The sequence below is a fragment of the Protopterus annectens genome, chromosome 4.part0, assembly GCF_019279795.1.
Source record: "Protopterus annectens isolate FY-2018-M chromosome 4.part0, PAN1.0, whole genome shotgun sequence".
Classification (NCBI taxonomy): Eukaryota; Metazoa; Chordata; order Ceratodontiformes; family Protopteridae; genus Protopterus; species Protopterus annectens.
The window spans coordinates 1,120,418,407-1,120,433,679 of record NC_056733.1 but is presented as its reverse complement, the minus strand read 5'-3'; the positions used below and the strand labels follow the sequence as shown (position 1 = coordinate 1,120,433,679).

The window sequence follows — 15,273 nt, the reverse complement described above, 5'->3', positions numbered from 1 at the left end:
CCTGTAACTCAGAAACCCTTCTTGCAGAAGTAATGGCCAACAAAAAAGCAGTCTTCCATGACAAGTATTTCAATTCAGCAGTAGCCAGGCTCAAAAGGTTGTAGAGTAAGTTTCTCCAACACAAAATTGAGATCCCAAGCAGGAGTAGGAGCTCTATTGGGGGTCTTATATTCTTTGCCCCTCTAAGAAATTGCTTGAACAAAGGATGCGAAAACAATGGTGGGTCACAATCATAGTGAGCTGAAATTGCTGCAGCATGAATCTTAATGGAAGAGAAAGACAAACCTTTGTCCAATAACTCAGTAAGATATTGAAGAGCCACACTCAAATTTGGCTCAAAATCTCCAAATTGTTTGCTGCACTCCAAAATAAAAATCTCTTCCATTTTTCTGCGTACACTTTTCTTGTACTAGGTCTCCTGGCTTCCATAATCACATTTAAAACTTGTTGAGGAAGTTGAGACCTGCTGCCCTTCAAAACAGAATATGCCAGGCTGTTAGATGAAGAGAGTGAAGTTTGACATTGAGCAGGTGACCTTCTCTCTGAGACAACAGGTGAGGAATCAAGGGTAAAGGCCATGGAGGCTTCCTTACCAGACTCCTCAGTAATGGGTACCAGTGCTGCCGAGGCCAATCTGGAGCTATTAAAATCATCCTTGGCTTGTCTTGTCTGACCTTTAGAAGCACTTTTGGAAGAAGAGGCAGAGCTGGAAACGCATACACATGAAGATTTTCCCAACTGAAAGAAAGAGCGTCCACTTTCCAAGCTGTGTGATGAAACTTCTTTGTGCAAAACTTTGGCAGCTGGTGGTTTAGTGGAGAAGCGAACAGATCTATGTCTGGAGTTCCCCATGACACTGTCAATTTTTGAAATACATGAAGATCCAGTTTCCACTCGTGGGGATCCATGATTTGTCTGCTTAACACATCTGCTAAGGAGTTCTGTGCTCCCGGCAGAAACCTTGCCTGAAGAGTTAGTTGCAAGCTGAGCGCAGTCTCCCATAAAATCATTGCTTGCCTGCACAATGGGTAAGAATGTGTTCCCCCTTGTTTGTTGATGTACCACATGACAGTTGTGTTGTCTGTTAGAATCAACACCTGCCCTGGAAGAAGTAACTCCTTGAAAGCCATTAATGCAAACTGGACTGCTAACATCTCTTTCATGTTGATATGTAGATGCTGTAGTCTGGCAGGCCACTTGTCTTGTATCCACTTCCCATTTAGATGAGCTCCCCAAGCAATGTCTGAGGCATCTGTCGTTAGAATCTGACTCGCCTCTGGCCGGGTCACAGAGAGTCCCTTGTTTAGGTGACATTCCTGAGCCCACCACAAAAATTACTTTTGAATGCAAGGTATTTGAATGACAGTGTCCAAATCCTGGCAGTGCTGTGTCCATACATTTTTGAGATACCATTGTAGCTTCCTCATATGCAGTTTGGCATTGGGAAGCACCAGAATACAAGATGCCATGAACCCTAAGGCTTGAAGGACTGTCCTTGCAGTCAGCCCGGACTGAAGAGATAGTTGATGGAAGTAACTGGAAAGATTCTTTTGTTTGCCCGGGGTTAAAAAGGCCATCTGGGCTGCTGTATTCAGTCTCACACCCAGAAAGCACATGTCTTGAGAGGGTACTAGACTGGACTTTATTTCGTTCACAGAATACCCTAGGCATCTTAGCACTGCTATGACATATTCCAGATGCTGTAGAAGGTCTTCCTTTTCTTGAGCCAGAATCAGGCAATCGTCCAAGTAAGGGTAGATTTGAATCTCTTTTAGCCTGAAGTAAGCTATCACTGGAGCCAGAACCTTTGTGAATACTCTGGGCGCAGTAGATAAGCCAAAGGGCAATGCAGAGAACTGATAATGAGAACTTCCAGCTCGAAAACGCAGATACTTTCTGCAACTTAATCTTATAGGCACATGAAGGTAAGCTTCCTTGAGATCTAAAGTTACCATCCAGTGATCCTTGCCCAGTAGAGGTAAAAGCTGTTGTAACGTCAACATTTTGAACTTGGGAATGTCCAGATAAGTGTTGAGGATAGATAAATCCAAAATTGGTCTCCACGTGTTCCCCTTTTTCGGTACTAGGAACAGGCGAGAATAAAATCCTAGGCCCCTTTCTGGCACAGGAACTGGCTGAATGGCCCCTATTTGGAGTAACAGAGAAATTTGCTTGTGCGCCTCTTGTCTTTGTAGAGGAGGAATGTCTGGCATGCCTTTGAAGGGAGGCAAGGTATGGAAATAAAACCTGTAACCGTGGTGAATGATATCCAGAACCCATCTGTCTTGGGTAATTAAATCCCAATTTTCTTTGAAAAAAGAGACAGCCTTCCTCCCAAAGGTGCTGCCAGGCGAGAATGTACTGGCAGCTGAAAAGGCAGGTCATTGGGTCTGCTTACGAAAGGACTGACCCCTGCCCTCACCAGAAGTCTGAGCAGGGGAACTCCCTGTCCTAGGCCTAAAAGAACCCTGAGCTCTGCCCCTACCACGTCTAGACCTACCCCTAGACTGGGAATCATAAGCAGGATAAGTCCAACCCTTAGCAGGCCAATTTCTACTAAACTTCGGAGGCTGTACCTGCAAAAAATCTTTAACAGTTTGCATAGATTTAGCCTTGTTCTCCATTTTCTTCAAAACTGCTTCCACAGGCGAACCAAACACATCAGATTGCAAAGGAGCATCCAAAATCCTTGTCTTAACATGCTCAGCTAAATTCTGATCTCTCAACCAGGCGTGCCTACGAAGAACAGAACCAGTGGCAGCCACCCTGGAGGAGGCCTGTACAGCATCAAAACCACATTGCAAGGAATGTTTACCCACCTGTTCAGACACATGAACTAAATCCTGCAACTCTTTACAGTCAATACCTTCCGCCAGAGCATCCACCTTAGATTTCAACCGTGAAAGAAGATAATTCTGATATTTTAACATGTGGAACTGACAATTCAACGCCCTCATGGCTAAAGTGGAAGAAGTATACACTTTCTTTCCCCATCTATCCAAAGCCCTTGCCTCTATCAGGAGGGACAGGATTTTAACAACTGAGGCCTTTACACCTTTAGGCCCCTGAGAGACAGTTTCCGGGTCTGCCCTAGGACTCTTAAAAAGATACTTATGAGCTTCAGGCACCCTATAATACCTATCCGGTTTAACTGGGGCAGGAGGCAAAGAATCAGGATTCAGAGAAGCCTCTGCAAAAACATCTTCCACCACATTCAAAACAGGAGGTATAGCTAAAGGCCTATGCTGGGGTAAAACAAGAACTCCCTAAGCCTTTTCCTGGAATCAGAGAAATCTTGGCCTTCCCATTTAAAATGCTCCCTCATGGAATGCAAAGTCTCTGAAAATGAAAAATCCTCAGGAGGAGAAGCTGAAGGAGTAGAATCATCCACATCAGAATCAGAATAAGGAGGGAACTCCTGCAAGTCTTCAGCCGAAGACTCAGAAGCCTCCGAGCATTGCTCAAAACTCTCAAGCTCAGGTTCCACCCTAGGCCTCTTATCAGGAGGGGGCATAGAACCCTTATCATAGTAATCAAATCCTCTGCCATTTTAAGCATATGTTTTTTAGGCAAAGACCCTGAAGCACTAGGAGAAACCCCCACTGAAGCAAAACTTGGCCTGCCCCTTAAAGAAGCCTTGGAAACAGAAGGGGAGGCCCTAACCACCTTAGGAAGAGAGGGAAGAACAGCCACCTGAGTAGCCCCTCAGCCTGGCCTACTACCTGAGAGGAAACATCCTGTAACAGTAAAGTCTCTCCCTGAGACTCCAAAGAAACACCTGGCAAAACCTCCGGCTCCACTGAGCCGTCTAAAGAACCGACGTCTGGGACTGTCGGTTCTTCCCCTCTAGGCTTTGCTGTTTTGTCCTTGCGCTTTTAGCGAAGCTTGCCGGAACATCCAACGGCATTTTATAGTTACAACGCTTCCCAAACACTAACCTGGCACAGTCTAACCTTCTCTTAATAGTGCGTTTGTTAAATCTAACACAAGAGCGGCATCCAACAACGTCGTGCTCAGGCCCTAAACAAGGTATACACAAAGTATGGTAATCCCTATGAGGTATCTGTTTCCCACAAGAAATACAGTTATTCACTTTTTCTGACATCCGGTTAAATACTGAGGCAAGAAAAAACCAAAATATTCCCCAACGGGGTACTTAGCCAACTTTGATTCTGTCTGAAACTCTGACTTCAGAAATTTTCAGAACGCCAACCTGCACTCGCAAAATTGCTTCTGCATCGGACCATGCGGCAAAAAAGACTGAGGATATGACGTCGGTCATGCGCATTAGTACCCTGACGTACTGACGTCAGTCTAATGCGCCCTGACCGACGTCAGCCATATACTTTGGTATTCGGGCCGACTGGACAGCGGACTACCCAATAGTTAGGACTGCAGCAATGTGGAATGAAGAACATTCCTGAAATCTCTCACTCTGCATGGTCATGTAGCACCCAAAAGGCATTTCTGGTGCATCTTTATGGGAAATCTGTCTGCCACACTCCACTTTCCCCTTCCTGGATGACATGAAAACAAAATTAAGAGGGGAAAAAATGAACCCAGATGGAGCACTTTAGAAGATATGGTAGTTTAGCAGACTCTAAAACAGCAAATGGATCGATTTCAGAGGCAGCATTCAGACTGATGACAAAGTTGAGGATAAAGAGTACATATACCACATACCCACCTTATGCTTTGCACATGACATCTGTTGTACAACTCTGAAAGGCTAAAGGCTTTTACGCTGACCAGATTCTGGGATATCCTACTGAGGATAGCCTAGAGTGTAGTAAATACTTTAACAGTGACAAGGACATACCTTGTTACGGACCTTTAAGTCTGACTTGTTCTTAACATCTGTACCACATGCAACAAGAAGCTGTGCCCACTTTTATGGGGCTCATATCCTAAAATATATTCAACACAAAGCCTCTTGTCTGGCAGAAATTGTAGTGCCTGCTTGTTCATATACAAGATGCAGCCAGTCCCTAGTCTCCCTGATGAACAGTCCCTTTTAAATGCAGGGAATGTAATCAGTTAGTGCAGCTCTAACAGACTTCCATTTCTTGAAAAATACAAGTTAAGCTGGGCATCTGACAGCCCAAACTGCCTTAAGTGAACTCCAACAGTGATCTACACAAGCTTCCGCAGGTACTGGTTCCCATAAAGGCAAAGATTTTCCAACTATTTTGTACCCCGTAAAGCAAAATCACAAGAAACACAGCAACAAGAGAACCAGTAGACAGCGTAAAAAAGTAAAAACAATAAGTTTCAGTCACCATAAATCGCTGTCGCAATGGCAGTACCCAGCTAACACAATCCAAGGAAGTGAAATGATGCTTCCTAATGTCGCAGACACTGCTCCTGTACAGGAAAATGTAGTCAACAGAAAAACGCTGTTGATAAAGCCTAACGGCGAAAGCGCTCACTTTTTTTGTAAATAAAGCTGTGTTTTACCTACTTGGACTCTAGACTGCGATTTCCTGACTTGGAGCATTGTTTATGGAACTTATCCTGGCGTTTTGCTGTTGACTACATTTTCCTGTACAGGAGTAGCGTCTGCGACATTAGGAAGCATTTCACTTCCTTGGATCGTGTTAGCTGGGTACTGCCATTGCGACAGCGATTTATGGTGACTTGAAACTTATTTTGTACCCTGTACTCACTAGCTCCTTCACCCAGACACCTAGTGTCAAGTCACTCACTGGTTAAAAGACTAGCTTGGACTTCAATCCATCATACAGGGATGGAACCAGTTCAGTATGCAGTCATTAAAATCTTGATCTAGAAGCGCCATTACCTCCAGTGCCATGCCATCAAAATTTGCTGCAGATGCCTTTTTTTGTAAGCCTCCCTGTGCTTGACTGCTAGTTTTCCAGCAAGACTTTATACTTGGGCGCTGGTGGAACAGTTTCACAAACCAAAGGTCTTCCCCTGCATTTCAAATACTACCTGAAACAGAGAACTCAAATATTTTTGTACATGGCATTACTCCCATACCTACAACATATGCCTGCCTAAGTCATGTGTAGTCTGAGCAGAGCTTCAACACAAAACCAGTCCTCTATGGATTCAGACACCTCCATTTACTTAAAATGCTACGTCAATGGAATGTTGTAAAATTGATAAGTAGGTCTGGAAGTTTACAGCCCTTACGCACCAAGTTAGAGATTCATATCTTCCTACCAGAACAATCCAAGAGCCTAGATTTCCTTGATGGTGAAGCTGTAGGACTGGCACCGTTCAGCACTTTGATTTTTATACAAACACAGCCTTTTCTGCCACTACTAAAACAGCTGGGTTTCCTTGGTGCTGCAAGTCTTGCTACAGAGATGTGATAAAACGCCCAATGTATTCTGGGGTGGTTGCAGTGGGCTTGAGATTATCTAGGCCAAACAAATACACTTTTGCAAGCTTCACATCTCTTGAACCCAACTTAAAAGCGCACTCAGCAGGTTTAAAAAGCTTCTCCAATACTTCAGACAGCGAAGCAAATGTCTGTGAATCTTTATCCAAGATGCATCTAAAGAACAAATCTGCAAAGCACACAAGGTCTTGCGCCCAAGTTACCTTGCAACTGTAAGCAGGGAAGAAGGTAACTTTTGCCAGTCAAAAACGGCCGGTGCAGAAGTTGGGGGAAGAAGGCACTGCCACACATCTGATCCAAAAACAGTGAGGGACTGTCTGGGGAAGCGGCTACCAGGAACAAGCCAGATGCTTAAAGAATGACACAGACACCCTCCTGCTCATCTCAGGTCTGCAGAGGAGTTTGGCCTACAATAAGCAGCTGGGCACAAACACCCAACCGACTAACATGGGAGGTCTAGTTATGAAGATGAGGCAATTCCAAATGTTGAGATTCAGAGGAGCTACAGCAGACTGGCTGCACAACAGATGCTGGGGCCAATGGCTTCTCAGTTCATACACGAATACTAGGCTAACTCTACTGAAAGGCCATTTTAAACCTAGCCAATAATTCAAAGTTAAAATCAAACAGTGTACCTTGTGATTATTAAATGAAGAACTTTATTAATGCCAAACTAACCCTTCATCTCCCATGAACCACAACACTCTGGTAAAGTGGGACTGCAGGAGGTTTAAGGTGAAAAACATCCTGCTCAGTCCTCTAGCCCCCTCAGCTTACTGAAGCTCTCAATCCCCAAATGGTGTGAAAAAGGAGTTTCCTAGCCAAAGGACACTAGTGTGTGCTCAAAGATACCCATTTTATTAATATGGGTTCAGTCACAAGCATACAACTTTTATTTTGGTGTTCTCTTCCATGGACAAACTTGCGTATAGCATGAAATTCATGCACCAAGTACATCAACATGAACAGCGCCTCACCAAAAGAAAAACTGTAGCTGAAAGAAAATGTAGATCCTGAGAAAGTCCCCCATTTTGAAGTGTAGGACACAGCTAAAGATTGGTGCTGGTCTCAGAGTAGCCTGTGCCAACATCTCTGCAACATGGAGGACGGCCATCTATGAAAGGCATTCAAAGCAGTCTGCAGACATCTGGCTGCTGCAATGATCCCACCATTGATTATTTTTCTCCACTTCTCTTAATTACAGAAAGCATCCCAACACCTCAACATGAAAAATACCAGTAATTGTGGAAACTGAGCAGGAAATACAAGCGTTTAACATGTCTACTGGACCATGCAAACAGCGATTACCAACACATTAACATTTAGTGTCAGAATTCAAACAGCAGAAATAAACGCGCCTGATCTCCAAAGCAACCAATGCCATAGTAAAAATGCTCTCACCTTCTTTACTACTACTGGTTCATCCTCATCTTCGTCCTCCTCAGATTCTTCCTCATCTTCGTCATCTTCATCTCTGTGGGAAGATTAAAACAGCCAATCTGTAATAGTACTATTACATATGCAGTGTTTTGTTGCAGCAGCTCCCCTGTTTTTCCAGAGTGGAAAAAAATCTACACAAACTTGTATCAAGTAAACAGATGCAAAACACTGGGAAGGCAGCCACATTAGACCAGCCCAAACAACCCTCAAGCAAGCAGGACACAATCTGTACTGCACTTCAAAATCATGACGACTACCTGTGAAGCAAAAATCCACACGTCAGCACTGCACATTTTGAAGCAGTGATACCACATCCATTAAGTCTGGTTCAATTGTAATTAAAATAAAAAAAAACAAAGTGGGAACTGTTTGGCCTTTCCACCAATAAGAATTTAGCAAATTTCATGGAGGGTCCAAACAAGAATGTACATGCTCCACAATGATGCAAAAGACCAAACAACCATCCCCCAAGCATGGCAGTATCACTCAAAAACACTACATACACTTGTTCAACTTACAAGACTTTAAAAAAAGTCATGGCTGAATTGGAGGTGGGTGTGAAGGAAGAAATCTTGCCCCCTCCATCAAGTAAGGTTTTTGACATTAAGCAGTGATCTGTTTTGAAGATCTTGTGGTTCCACTGAACATACAAGGAGGCTGTACTATTCTTACCAGATCAGTGCTTTGAGTAGCTTTTCCTAGGGGTGTTTGAACTGTCCCAAAATCCCTTCTAATGAAAGGGATAGATTTAGAAGGTAGTTCCTATGGTATCTAGGAAATTAGGACAGCAGAATCGACCTACAGTCTTTCAAGGTCTTACCTTGGTCTTTGAGAGTTCTGAATAGACTGCCAACGTGAAGACCAAACAGCAAGTCTTTGTCCAAGGCAGAGTAAACATTTGTAATGGACTACAAAGCCATGCATCTCTGCAGATACTGGAGATTACCCTACAAGCCATCTGCAGCATCATAACTGCACTCAATGCTGTCTGGCTATCTGAGTGGCCTGGGAAAGTAGACCCAGCATTTGCTGCCTAGACTCCACTGTTGTAGGGTCCAGCACAACCTTGCTCAAAGAGTTCATGAGAGAAAGTACTTTCAGAGTCTGGTTGTTATCTGTCCTAAAAGCAAGGATAAAGAGAGGTAAACCTTTCCCCATCCACAGCACTGCTATCTCTGCCTGTAAGTAGGGCATCAGCACTGGGTAGAAGCTTAGGCTCATCTTAAGATACACTGCAGAGGGGATCTGCCACAGAATTCTTGCACAAACATTTTACATTATTGGGTACATTATAAAACCTGGTCTTTTAGAAGCTACTGATTTGAGAGTCGGCTGCTGAACAGGTGGACTGAATGGTGTCCTGGAAAGCCTCAAGGACAGGAGGGACTAGAGAAAGGATAGAAGTAACTATTTCCAAGAGGCTGTAATATCTGAGCACAGATCTGAGTGAACTGCCATTCCAACAATTTCATAATATTCTGGATGGTCTCTACAAAAGGAAGCTTCCTCAGAAGAATCCAGAAGACAGTCCATCTGAATGAATTTGTCTAGGAGAATGCAGTTAATCTACAGAAGGGTTGGAATCTGTCTTGTTCTTGAGAGGAAACAAAAGCATGTTTTTTTTGAGTAGCCTGTTTTAGACAACCAAGGGACAGGTTTCAAAAGATAACAGCTTTTAAATAGCCTGTGAGATCTATCCACTCATTTCTCCCTGGCCGCTGAATGAGAGAACAGATGCCTAGTCTTTCCTTCTTCAGCACGTCTGCCTGGATGAAACATGGAAGTCTGTACCCTTATGTAATCTCCATTAATGAGCAGGGAATCTTCCCCAAGATTTCGGGGACACTGAGATCTCTCTGAAACCAAGAGTTGCAGTTCACTACAAGTATCAGCAGAATACAAGGACCCAGGAGCCATACCAATCTCCGACAGGGTCTCCATAGCAGGCAACTGAGGCGACATTGTGTACCTTAGGGTCCTGCAACCTCAGCAAGTAGTCTGCAACAGTGGACTGCGGATCAGTTCTCTGTCCATCTAGCTTCCTTAGCACGGAAAGGGACATCCAAAGAGACAGAAATGGGCCAAATGTTTAAGACACAGTCTCTAAAAAGGTGTTGAAATAGGCACGCCTTGAATGGGAAGATTTGAGATGGCATTCTCGGCCTAGGCAGAAAACATTTTACGGCCAGAAGAATCAGACTTGCATCTGACTAGGATGGCGTAGGTTAACACTTCTGAGAAACTACATAGGGGGTCTCTTGTATGGACTCTTGCAAGTCCTGAAAGTGAGGCAAGGAAAGTACCTTGTACCAGATTCTTGCTCAATAAGGGAACGGATAAAGCAGGGGGAGAAATTCCTCCTCCATCTCAATGAAAACAGATTTAACTGTGGTGGAACGTAAAGTGGTGGTCAGTAAGGAAATGAAGTGGGATGCTTACACTGCAGCTGTGACTCTTCAAAATAAAAATCTTTACTTTTTACAAACGTGTTACCCTCACCACAAGTGTCACACCACCCAGGAGAAGAGTAGCAGAATTAGCCAACCTTGAACAGAAACAGCTGCCACTACTCCTGGGCTGAATCTGGAGAAAATATGGCCCCTAGTCCATGCAGCCGCATCTGATGCTCTGAATTGATAAAATGCAGTTTTGGGTCCTTCCTGAAATTTTTTCACAACTTGTCCAAAAACGCAATTTAGTTTTTTTGAGAAAGCACCTATCCTGCCTAACAACCAGTAAGATAGCCTTTTGTTCTTCGCATGTTAAACAAGCTACTTACGTGCAACTGAACTGCAGTATCCTCATTATAGGTCTTGAATTTTATCAACTGTACGGCTTGATGAAAATAAAGCAAAAGCCTACTTTAACCATAAAGGGGAGATCAGTTATAAAGATGGCCTTGCTTTTATGGAAAACTGTTTTAGGACTCTGCACATTACCAAAGCAAAAGGACAAAAATTTTCCATGTCCCAATAACAGGGGTCAGGTTTTTTTTTGGGATTCTGAGAAGCGGACTACTGAAAAAGCTGTTTGACTGTGGTACAAGCAGATGATAGGGTGGGGGCAGAGGTAATATGCAATATGGTGTCCCCGGCTGTGTGCTTCATGAACTCAACGAGGAATTAAACCCACAGTTAGGACAGCTGTTTAATCTTAGCCTCACCTCAGGATACGTACCCAAGGAGTGGCGCACGGCGACTGTGGTCCCACTTCATAAGGGCGGTGCCTCCACAGACCCTGGAAATTACCGCCCCATTAGCTTGACAAGCCTTATCTGCAAAGCCATGGAGAGGATCATAATGGAACTCATAAATAAAGACATAGGGAACTTGCAGACTTTGGATCCAACCCAGTTTGGCTTTGTCAAAGGCAGATCCTGCCTCTTAAACTTGGTTGACTTTTTCGAGACAGTCACCAAGGCCATTGATGAGGAAAGGCAGTCCATACAGCCTACCTCGACCTGGCAAAGGCCTTCGACACAATACCCCACTCAGGTATCATCGAAAAACTCATCAGCTTGAATGTAAACCCATACATCACATGATGGGTTGCAAACTGGCTAAGCGACAGAACCCACAGGGTCAGAGTTGCTGGAGCCATGTCAGACTCAAAGCCTGTCACAAGTGGTGCCCCACAGGGCTCAGTCCTGGGTCCGCTCTTGTTCGGCATCTACTTTTCTGAAGTACAAGCAAACACAGGAGGGTTATGGCTGACAAAGTTTGCAGATGACTGCAAACTGGGCCATAGTCGAAAACACATCTGACACAGATATCCTCCAGAAGGGCCTCACAGAAACGGATAACTGGTGCCAGAGCCATGGCCTGAAGTTAAACGCCAAAAAATGCATAGTCATACCCTTCGGGAAAAACAAGGTTACCTCTAGCTACCATATAGCTGACAATCCACTGAGCACAGAAAAAGTCATCAGGGATCTGGGGACCCAAGTTGACAGTAGTCTTTCGTTTGACACTCATGTTGCTAAAGTAGTTAGGAAAACCTTCTATAATCGCCCACCTGATCATGAAGGGATTCACATCTAGATCAAGGGAGGTCATCGTCCCCCTGTACTCATCACTCATTAGACCTATGATTGAGTACAATGCCCCATTCGGAATGTATCTGACCAGACACCTGATGCAGCTTGAAAGGCCCCAAAAGTTCCTCACCAAAAGGATAAAGGGTCTCAAAAATATGTCTTCTGCTGCCCGACTGAAAGAACTCCAGCTTTATTCAGTCTCATACCGCTTGCTCAGAGGTGACCTGTGCCTGACATATAAGGCCATGTCAAACCCAGATTTGATGAATATGCTTCACCTCAAAAAATCTAGATCCCTCAGAACCACAAGGGCGGGAGACTTAAACCTTGACACTGTTATAAATGGAACGTGCTGGAGGGACAGCTTCATCACCCAGAGACTCCCTATGCTGTGGAACAAAATCCCGGTACATGTGAGGCAGAGCACCTCGCTGGCCTTGTTCAAGAGGAATCTTGACCAATGGATGGGAGATCGCAGATATACCCCAGGGATTACTTCAGTGTCACTGCTTGACAGAGGCACAGAAAAATGATAGGCATAGTTTTTATTCAAACTAAAGGGGTGGCGAAAGCCACATAACTATGGGCTAGGCTTATAAATGCCCTTGGGCAGATAGCTGCAAGGTGCACCTTTAGGGATGCAGAACATAACCACGGAGAAGATTAATCAGACAGTTCTGTAGTCCCCTGCTCCAAACAAACATCTTGTCAGGTGGAATTCCCATTTGGTTTCCTGGCCTCTTGCAGAGACCGATATGAATCGCTTCCTCAGAATTAGATTCACCATGCTTCACTCTTTAAACTTCAGTATGGGTGCATTGGTGACCAGTTATATCAGGAAAGTACTGTCAAGGCAGTGCTTCTCTGCTCATTTGAACTTGTTGAAAGAACCGAGAATGCCTTGATCACGGAGGGACCATTACACCACGCGCCCTCTTGCCTACCTTTCTGAACAAACATTCACGTAGATGTTTGGTTGAAACCTTTAATGTTAAGACAGGGTAGGACTGTTAATGTCTAGTGGTTAAGGTTTGCTGATTTAGGTAGATCTGGGCAAAAGCAAATTCTTGGTTCAGCAAGTAAATGTTTGGTTGCTTTTTTATTTAAATAATTGCTTAATTGGATTAGTACTACATATAAAAACACTTTAACGGAGGAGTGTATTTTGGATGTGTTTTGATGGTCTGAAGTTGGCTTATTTTTTGCCAACGAAAGCGCTTACCAATAAAGGAGTTAGTTCTTCAAGCTCACTGACAGAATAATGTATTGATCAACAAGGTAAAACCGAATGGAGGAAAGGTAATCTAGGTTTGAGTCATTAAATCAAGATTAAAGACAAAAAAGAGGACACAAGATTGACACGGAGAAGCAGTAGCAGACACAGGATGGGATTACATGGAGCAAAGGTGCTAGTACTGTAGACCACGGGGAGGGCAGTGTAGACGAGCTCTTTGCAGAGTCGAACGGTTCCCCAATATACTACCCTACAGGCAACCGTGCAATACAATGAACTAATACTCAAACACCTAAAGAACTACTCGACAGCCATCCTACTCAGTCTTAGTGGTAACATTCACCTCCAACCCCAGACCCTCACCCTTTCTGGGCAACACAATCATTGCTCAAAACCACTCTATTTCCATAAAAAGTAATGATCTACTCAGAATATACTTAAACATTTTAAACAAAATACAGGAACTTCATGCAAGCATATCGCTATATTCCCCCAACATAGTCCTCCTGACAGAAACTTGGCTCAAACCAGATATCCTTGATAATGAAATTCTTCCCACTGGCTATAGCATTCCCAGGGAAGATAGGAAAACAAAAAAGGGTTAATTCAAACCGCAACAAGGTTTGATAAAACAACTAAAAAGGAAACTATCCTTGAATGGATTCTCACCAACTACTCCAGGTTTCCTACAGTTCTGGTACCCTCCCAGATTCACTCAGTGACCACCTCCCAACATACATATGTCACCATGCAAATCCTGCAAAATCCCATCTACTTACCAAATTCACAACACCAAAAATTTCAGGCCTCAAGATTTCATAACATCCCTTAAGTTCTGCAACTGGAAACCCCTCAAAACTATCTCTGGACAGTGCAGTCTACTACTTTAACAGCACATTTTTAAACATCTTAAACATGGCCCCTATCAGGAGAATAAGAGCAAAATCTAATTACTCTCCTTGGCTCACTAAACAGACAAAATCACTCCTAAAGAAAGGAATAAAGTGTGGCACAAATTGACCCACCCAAAAAAAAATGGTTACTCAACAGAAGTACCTCCAGCTAAGAAAGTAAAAACCCAAATAAGACCAAGAATTACTACAGTAGCTTGCAAGCTAAATACCAAAATAATCCCCAAAAATTCTGGACCACTTTATACTATGACCCCTCAACGAACAGCAGGTGGGTCTATATCAGAACATCGAAGTATTAAAACTTTGAATGTTCTGATATCTAACACTATTCAGCAAACGCTAAGAATAGCAAAGCTAATAGCAAATTCTTACCTCGGGAAAGAATTCGGTTGGCCATTTCTATGGCTTCGCTATTCTTAGCTCTGATAGAAAATTACAGGTTGGGTTCAGGTAAGTGTGCGATTGTTTGTACGTTAGGGGTGGGTTAAGTCAGTTAGGGTGCAAGTTAGGCATGTGCACGATAGTGACAGGACTTTAGGGTTAGGGGCGGTTTAAGTGAGTTAGGGTGCAGGTTAGTAGTGTGCGATAGTGACTGACCTTGGGGTTAGGTTTAAGTTAAGTGGGTAGATAGTGTATGTTTAGTTTAGTGTAGTGTTAGATGTAGGAATTTAAGTGTATGCGTGGTTGACGTTTGTTTGATGTGCTTGTGTTGTGTGTATGTTTCGGAGCAGGGTAATTTTTTCCATGGGAAAAAAATTAGTTCTGAATGTTTGATGTTTTCAGGTTTACATGTTTTGGGGCCAATGAAATAGCGTTAGCTATTTTCATCTTTTGAGAACGTGATATAAACGCCAGCAGGTAACCCCCTAGAATGTATTGCTACCCAGTTTAATAAATACTTCATTGACTCCATCAAAATCCTTACTAACCAAAACTTTCCATCAACCTAACCTCTCTACTAGACAACACATTCTCCTTAAAACCAGTCACAACACACAAAATACACAAATACTTGCTCAGGCTAAAACCCACAACCCTGGCAGCTGACAACCTACCCTCAACATACCTAAATAGCAGCTGAACCCACCTCCTACCCAGTTTACCTAATTAAATGTTTACATATCAGAGCAATGAATCCCCACTCTGCAAAGTTGTGCATACCCCTACACAAAGGAGAACCCCTCCACGGACTTCATCGGCCCATAGCAATCCCATCCCCTCATCAAAAATCCTTAAGGTGTGGTCACACCCAAATACTTAAACCCATCTCCTAGACAATAAA

At 43.5% G+C, this 15,273-nt stretch overlaps 1 protein-coding gene across 3 annotated transcripts in view; it reads right to left on the bottom strand.

The window, feature by feature from the left end:
* The window catches only part of NPM1 (nucleophosmin 1), a 367,407-nt gene that overhangs the window by 172,490 nt on the left and 179,644 nt on the right, over nucleotides 1-15,273 (bottom strand). For all 3 annotated transcript variants that reach the window (XM_044069094.1, XM_044069097.1, XM_044069095.1), the window contains exon 7: nucleotides 7,769-7,841. In XM_044069094.1, coding sequence (XP_043925029.1) covers nucleotides 7,769-7,841 — 73 coding nt within the window. The remainder of the gene's footprint in view (nucleotides 1-7,768; nucleotides 7,842-15,273) is intronic.